Consider the following 8,061-nt stretch of genomic DNA (forward strand, 5'->3'; position numbering starts at 1 on the left):
GAGAGGAGAGATACATTGTATAGAGGAGAGGAGAGATACATTGTATAGAGGAGAGGAGGAGATACATTGTATAGAGGAGATACATTGTATAGAGGAGAGGAGAGATACATTGTATAGAGGAGAGATACATTGTATAGAGGAGAGGAGGAGATACATTGTATAGAGGAGAGGAGAGATACATTGTATAGAGGAGAGGAGAAGATACATTGTATAGAGGAGAGGAGGAGATACATTGTAAAGAGGAGAGGAGAGATACATTGTAAAGAGGAGAGGAGAGATACATTGTAAAGAGGAGAGGAGAGATACATTGTATAGAGGAGAGGAGAGATACATTGTATAGAGGAGAGGAGGAGATACATTGTATAGAGGAGAGGAAAGGAGATGCATTGTATAGAGGAGAGGAGGAGATACATTGTATAGAAGAGAGGAGAGATACATTGTATAGAGGAGAGGAAAGATGCATTGTATAGAGGAGAGGAGGAGATACATTGTATAGAGGAGAGGAAAGGAGATGCATTGTATAGAGGAGAGGAGGAGATACATTGTATAGAGGAGAGGAGAGATACATTGTAAAGAGGAGAGGAGAGATACATTGTATAGAGGAGAGGAGAGATACATTGTATAGAGGAGGAGATACATTGTATAGAGGAGAGGAGAGATACATTGTATAGAGGAGAGGAGGAGATACATTGTATAGAGGAGAGGAGATACATTGTATAGAGGAGAGGAGGAGATACATTGTATAGAGGAGAGGAGGAGATACATTGTATAGAGGAGAGGAGAGATACATTGTATAGAGGAGAGGAGGAGATACATTGTATAGAGGAGAGGAGAGATACATTGTATAGAGGAGAGGAGATATATTGTATAGAGAGAGGAGAGATGCATTGTATAGAGGAGAGGAGATACATTGTATAGAGGAGAGGAGAGATACATTGTATAGAGGAGAGGAGGAGATACATTGTATAGAGGAGAGGAGAGATACATTGTAAAGAGGAGAGGAGAGATACATTGTAAAGAGGAGAGGAGGAGATACATTGTATAGAGGAGAGGAGAGATACATTGTATAGAGGAGAGGAGGAGATACATTGTATAGAGGAGAGGAGAGATACATTGTATAGAGGAGAGGAGGAGATACATTGTATAGAGGAGAGGAGGAGATACATTGTATAGAGGAGAGGAGGAGATACATTGTATAGAGGAGAGATACATTGTATAGAGGAGAGGAGGAGATACATTGTATAGAGGAGAGGAGAGATACATTGTATAGAGGAGAGGAGAGATACATTGTATAGAGGAGAGGAGGAGATACATTGTATAGAGGAGAGGAGGAGATACATTGTAATGAGGAGAGGAGAGATACATTGTATAGAGGAGAGGAGAGATGCATTGTATAGAGGAGAGGAGGAGATACATTGTATAGAGGAGAGGAAAGGAGATGCATTGTATAGAGGAGAGGAGGAGATACATTGTATAGAGGAGAGGAGAGATACATTGTATAGAGGAGAGGAGAAGATACATTGTATAGAGGAGAGGAGGAGATACATTGTAAAGAGGAGAGGAGAGATACATTGTAAAGAGGAGAGGAGAGATACATTGTATAGAGGAGAGGAGGAGATACATTGTATAGAGGAGAGGAGGAGATACATTGTATAGAGGAGAGGAAAGGAGATGCATTGTATAGAGGAGAGGAGGAGATACATTGTATAGAGGAGAGGAGAGATACATTGTATAGAGGAGAGGAAAGATGCATTGTATAGAGGAGAGGAGGAGATACATTGTATAGAGGAGAGGAAAGGAGATGCATTGTATAGAGGAGAGGAGGAGATACATTGTATAGAGGAGAGGAGAGATATATTGTATAGAGGAGAGGAGGAGATACATTGTATAGAGGAGAGGAGGAGATACATTGTATAGAGGAGAGGAGAGATACATTGTATAGAGGAGAGGAGGAGATACATTGTATAGAGGAGAGGAGGAGATACATTGTATAGAGGAGAGGAGAGATACATTGTATAGAGGAGAGGAGGAGATACATTGTATAGAGGAGAGGAGAGATACATTGTATAGAGGAGAGGAGATATATTGTATAGAGAAGAGAGATACATTGTATAGAGGAGAGGAGGAGATACATTGTAAAGAGGAGAGGAGGAGATACATTGTATAGAGGAGAGGAGGAGATACATTGTATAGAGGAGAGGAGAGGAGAGATACATTGTATAGAGGAGAGGAGAGATACATTGTATAGAGGAGAGGAGAGATACATTGTATAGAGGAGAGGAGAGATACATTGTATAGAGGAGAGGAGAGATACATTGTATAGAGGAGAGGAGAGATACATTGTATAGAGGAGAGGAGGAGATACATTGTATAGAGGAGAGGAGAGATACATTGTATAGAGGAGAGGAGGAGATACATTGTATAGAGGAGAGGAGGAGATACATTGTATAGAGGAGAGGAGAGATACATTGTATAGAGGAGAGATACATTGTATAGAGGAGAGGAGGAGATACATTGTATAGAGGAGAGGAGGAGATACATTGTATAGAGGAGAGGAGAAGATACATTGTATAGAGGAGAGGAGAGATACATTGTATAGAGGAGAGGAGAGATACATTGTATAGAGGAGAGGAGGAGATACATTGTATAGAGGAGAGGAGAGATACATTGTATAGAGGAGAGGAGAGATACATTGTATAGAGGAGAGGAGGAGATACATTGTATAGAGGAGATACATTGTATAGAGGAGAGGAGAGATACATTGTATAGAGGAGAGATACATTGTATAGAGGAGAGGAGGAGATACATTGTATAGAGGAGAGGAGAGATACATTGTATAGAGGAGAGGAGAAGATACATTGTATAGAGGAGAGGAGGAGATACATTGTAAAGAGGAGAGGAGAGATACATTGTAAAGAGGAGAGGAGAGATACATTGTAAAGAGGAGAGGAGAGATACATTGTATAGAGGAGAGGAGAGATACATTGTATAGAGGAGAGGAGGAGATACATTGTATAGAGGAGAGGAAAGGAGATGCATTGTATAGAGGAGAGGAGGAGATACATTGTATAGAAGAGAGGAGAGATACATTGTATAGAGGAGAGGAAAGATGCATTGTATAGAGGAGAGGAGGAGATACATTGTATAGAGGAGAGGAAAGGAGATGCATTGTATAGAGGAGAGGAGGAGATACATTGTATAGAGGAGAGGAGAGATACATTGTAAAGAGGAGAGGAGAGATACATTGTATAGAGGAGAGGAGAGATACATTGTATAGAGGAGGAGATACATTGTATAGAGGAGAGGAGAGATACATTGTATAGAGGAGAGGAGGAGATACATTGTATAGAGGAGAGGAGATACATTGTATAGAGGAGAGGAGGAGATACATTGTATAGAGGAGAGGAGGAGATACATTGTATAGAGGAGAGGAGGAGATACATTGTATAGAGGAGAGGAGAGATACATTGTATAGAGGAGAGGAGGAGATACATTGTATAGAGGAGAGGAGGAGATACATTGTATAGAGGAGAGGAGGAGATACATTGTATAGAGGAGAGGAGGAGATACATTGTATAGAGGAGAGGAGGAGATACATTGTATAGAGGAGAGGAGAGATACATTGTATAGAGGAGAGGAGGAGATACATTGTATAGAGGAGAGGAGAGATACATTGTAAAGAGGAGAGGAGAGATACATTGTAAAGAGGAGAGGAGAGATACATTGTATAGAGGAGAGGAGAGATACATTGTATAGAGGAGAGGAGAGATACATTGTATAGAGGAGAGGAGGAGATACATTGTATAGAGGAGAGGAGAGATACATTGTATAGAGGAGAGGAGGAGATACATTGTATAGAGGAGAGGAGGAGATACATTGTATAGAGGAGAGGAGGAGATACATTGTATAGAGGAGAGATACATTGTATAGAGGAGAGGAGGAGATACATTGTATAGAGGAGAGGAGAGATACATTGTATAGAGGAGAGGAGAGATACATTGTATAGAGGAGAGGAGGAGATACATTGTATAGAGGAGAGGAGGAGATACATTGTATAGAGGAGAGGAGGAGATACATTGTATAGAGGAGAGATACATTGTATAGAGGAGAGGAGGAGATACATTGTATAGAGGAGAGGAGAAGATACATTGTATAGAGGAGAGGAGGAGATACATTGTAATGAGGAGAGGAGAGATACATTGTAAAGAGGAGAGGAGAGATACATTGTATAGAGGAGAGGAGAGATACATTGTATAGAGGAGAGGAGAGATGCATTGTATAGAGGAGAGGAGGAGATACATTGTATAGAGGAGAGGAAAGGAGATGCATTGTATAGAGGAGAGGAGGAGATACATTGTATAGAGGAGAGGAGAGATACATTGTATAGAGGAGAGGAGAAGATACATTGTATAGAGGAGAGGAGGAGATACATTGTAAAGAGGAGAGGAGAGATACATTGTAAAGAGGAGAGGAGAGATACATTGTATAGAGGAGAGGAGAGATACATTGTATAGAGGAGAGGAGGAGATACATTGTATAGAGGAGAGGAAAGGAGATGCATTGTATAGAGGAGAGGAGGAGATACATTGTATAGAGGAGAGGAGAGATACATTGTATAGAGGAGAGGAAAGATGCATTGTATAGAGGAGAGGAGGAGATACATTGTATAGAGGAGAGGAAAGGAGATGCATTGTATAGAGGAGAGGAGGAGATACATTGTATAGAGGAGAGGAGAGATATATTGTATAGAGGAGAGGAGGAGATACATTGTATAGAGGAGAGGAGGAGATACATTGTATAGAGGAGAGGAGGAGATACATTGTATAGAGGAGAGGAGAGATACATTGTATAGAGGAGAGGAGGAGATACATTGTATAGAGGAGAGGAGAGATACATTGTATAGAGGAGAGGAGATATATTGTATAGAGAAGAGAGATACATTGTATAGAGGAGAGGAGGAGATACATTGTAAAGAGGAGAGGAGGAGATACATTGTATAGAGGAGAGGAGGAGATACATTGTATAGAGGAGAGGAGAGATACATTGTATAGAGGAGAGATACATTGTATAGAGGAGAGGAGGAGATACATTGTATAGAGGAGAGGAGAGATACATTGTATAGAGGAGAGGAGAGATACATTGTATAGAGGAGAGGAGGAGATACATTGTATAGAGGAGAGGAGAGATACATTGTATAGAGGAGAGGAGGAGATACATTGTATAGAGGAGAGGAGAGATACATTGTAAAGAGGAGAGGAGAGATACATTGTAAAGAGGAGAGGAGAGATACATTGTATAGAGGAGAGGAGAGATACATTGTATAGAGGAGAGGAGGAGATACATTGTATAGAGGAGAGGAGGAGATACATTGTATAGAGGAGAGGAGGAGATACATTGTATAGAGGAGAGATACATTGTATAGAGGAGAGGAGGAGATACATTGTATAGAGGAGAGGAGGAGATACATTGTATAGAGGAGAGGAGGAGATACATTGTATAGAGGAGAGGAGGAGATACATTGTATAGAGGAGAGATACATTGTATAGAGGAGAGATACATTGTATAGAGGAGAGGAGAGATACATTGTATAGAGGAGAGGAGAAGATACATTGTATAGAGGAGAGGAGGAGATACATTGTATAGAGGAGAGGAGAGATACATTGTATAGAGGAGAGGAGAGATGCATTGTATAGAGGAGAGGAGGAGATACATTGTATAGAGGAGAGGAAAGGAGATGCATTGTATAGAGGAGAGGAGGAGATACATTGTATAGAGGAGAGGAGAGATACATTGTAAAGAGGAGAGGAGAGATACATTGTAAAGAGGAGAGGAGAGATACATTGTATAGAGGAGAGGAGAGATACATTGTATAGAGGAGGAGATACATTGTATAGAGGAGGAGATACATTGTATAGAGGAGAGGAGGAGATACATTGTATAGAGGAGAGGAGGAGATACATTGTATAGAGGAGAGGAGAGATACATTGTATAGAGGAGAGGAGATGCATTGTATAGAGGAGAGGAGGAGATACATTGTATAGAGGAGAGGAGGAGATACATTGTATAGAGGAGAGGAGAGATACATTGTATAGAGGAGAGGAGATGCATTGTATAGAGGAGAAGAGATACATTGTATAGAGGAGAGGAGGAGATACATTGTATATTGGAGAGGAGCGATACATTGTATAGAGGAGATGCATTGTATAAATGACCTTTCATGGCCCCCCAGTCTTAGTCCGTAGGGTTCAATATTGAGTTGGCCCCGCCCTTCCCACACACATGACCTTTAATGGCCCCCCAGTCTTAGTCCGTAGGGTTCAATATTGAGTTGGCCCCGCCCTTTCCACACACATGACCTTTAATGGCCCCCCAGTCTTAGTCCGTAGGGTTCAATATTGAGTTGGCCCCGCCCTTTGCACTATAACAGCTTCAACTCTTCTGGGAAGGCCCCCCACAAGGTTTAGGAGGGTGTCTATGGGAAGGTTGGACCATTCTTCCAGAAGCACATTTGTCAGGTCAGGCACTGATGTCGGGGGAGGAGGCCTGGCTCGCAGTCTCCGCTCTAATTCATCCCAAAGGTGGTTCTATGGGGTTGAGGTCAGGACAGGTCAGGTAGAGAAGGTAGGTGGGTGGAGTTGAGGTAGGTGGGCGGGGTGTGTAGCTGTAGGTGGGTGGGGTTGGAGGAGGTAGCAGGTAGGTTTGTGGGGTGTGTGGATATAGGGGGGGCGGGGTTGGAGGGGGTAGTAGGTAGGTGGGCGGGGGTGGAGGTAGGTGGGAGGGGTTGTTGGGGTAGTAGGTAGGTAGGTGGGTGGAGTTGACATAGGTGGGTGGGGTTGGAGGAGGTAGTAGGTGGGTGGGGTGTGTAGATGTAGGTGGGCGGGGTTGGAGGGGTAGAAGGTAGGTAGGCGGGGTTGGAGGGGGTAGTAGGTAGGTGGGTGGGGTGTATAGATGTAGGTGGGGGGTTGGAGGGGGTAGAAGGTAGGTGGGCAGGGTGTGTAGATGTAGGTGGGCGGGGTTGGAGGGGGTAGTAGGTAGGTGGGCAGGGTGTATAGATGTAGGTGGGGGGGTTGGAGGGGGTAGAAGGTAGGTGGGCGGGGTGTGTAGATGTAGGTGGGCGGGGTTGGAGGGGGTAGTAGGTAGGTGGGTGGAGTTGAGGTAGGTGGATTGTAGGGGTAGTAGGTAGGTGGGTGGGGTTGGCAGAGGTAGTAGGTAGGTGGGCGGGGTTGAAGGGGAGTAGCGGGAAGGTGGGCGGGGTGTAGAGGTGTGGGGGCGTGGTCAGGTCGTACCTGGGGTGAGCTTCAGTTGGTTCCCCATGTTGGAGGTAGGTGGGCGGGGTGGAGGGGTAGGAGGGGAGTAGAGGGCAGGTGGGCGGGGTATAGAGGTGTGTGGGCGTGGTCAGGTCGTACCCGGGATGAGCTGCAGTTGGTTCCCCATGTTGGAGGTAGGTGGGCGGCGTGCAGGGGTAGGTGGGCGGGGTTGGAGGGAAGTAGCGGGTAGGTGGGCGGGGTCAGGCCGTACCCGGGATGAGCTGCAGCTGGTTCCCCATGTTGTGGTTGTTGTTGATCAGATCCTCCTCTCCCTCTTCCTCCGCCATTCCTGTTTACACGCGGGGGATGCCGGGAGTCTGGGGCGGCATCCAATAGCGGCATCCGTCTGAAACTCACGTGATCACCACGCTCCCCCTCCATTCGCAGCGTTCCGATGTGGCCCCGCCCCGTTACCATAACGACTGAAAGAAGGGCGGGGCTGGTGCTCCCTTCCTGGGGTACACATTGGCTGGCCGGACAGAGAGGGCGGATCGTGTGCTATGGAGGCAGCTATTAGTCCCATTGGTTATCTACATCGACAGAACCGCCCTCTGATGACGTCATCTGACGGCTCTCCCACCGGTCCCTGATTTAGGGGGATTTTCCGCCTTTCTCCTTATTGACTCCCGTGGCGGGCTGATCCCCGGACACCGCAGAGGGCGGGACTGGAGGCAAAGTCAGGAGGGAGATAGATCTCCGGTGTGTGTCCCCATGTGGCAGATTTCTAGTCACTTCTGGTCCTAGAGACAACCGG

The 8,061-nt window shown here is 45.1% G+C and overlaps 1 protein-coding gene across 2 annotated transcripts in view; it reads right to left on the reverse strand.

Annotated features, from left to right (window-relative positions):
* The window catches only part of CRBN (cereblon), a 37,423-nt gene extending 29,752 nt beyond the window's left edge, over positions 1-7,671 (reverse strand). Inside the window, exon 1 of one of the 2 annotated variants that reach the window (XM_089668122.1) lies at positions 7,519-7,671. In XM_089668122.1, the coding sequence (XP_089524248.1) occupies positions 7,519-7,594 (76 nt within the window). In that variant the 5' untranslated portion in view covers positions 7,595-7,671. Of the gene's footprint in view, positions 1-7,406 lie in introns of both variants that reach the window. The other variant, XM_089668123.1, reaches the window with a different exon arrangement.
* Positions 7,672-8,061: the final 390 nt, after the last annotated feature.

Source organism: Staurois parvus, unplaced genomic scaffold, assembly GCF_062004578.1.
Source record: "Staurois parvus isolate SC_StPar_1 unplaced genomic scaffold, SC_StPar_1.0 ptg003866l, whole genome shotgun sequence".
Classification (NCBI taxonomy): Eukaryota; Metazoa; Chordata; class Amphibia; order Anura; family Ranidae; genus Staurois; species Staurois parvus.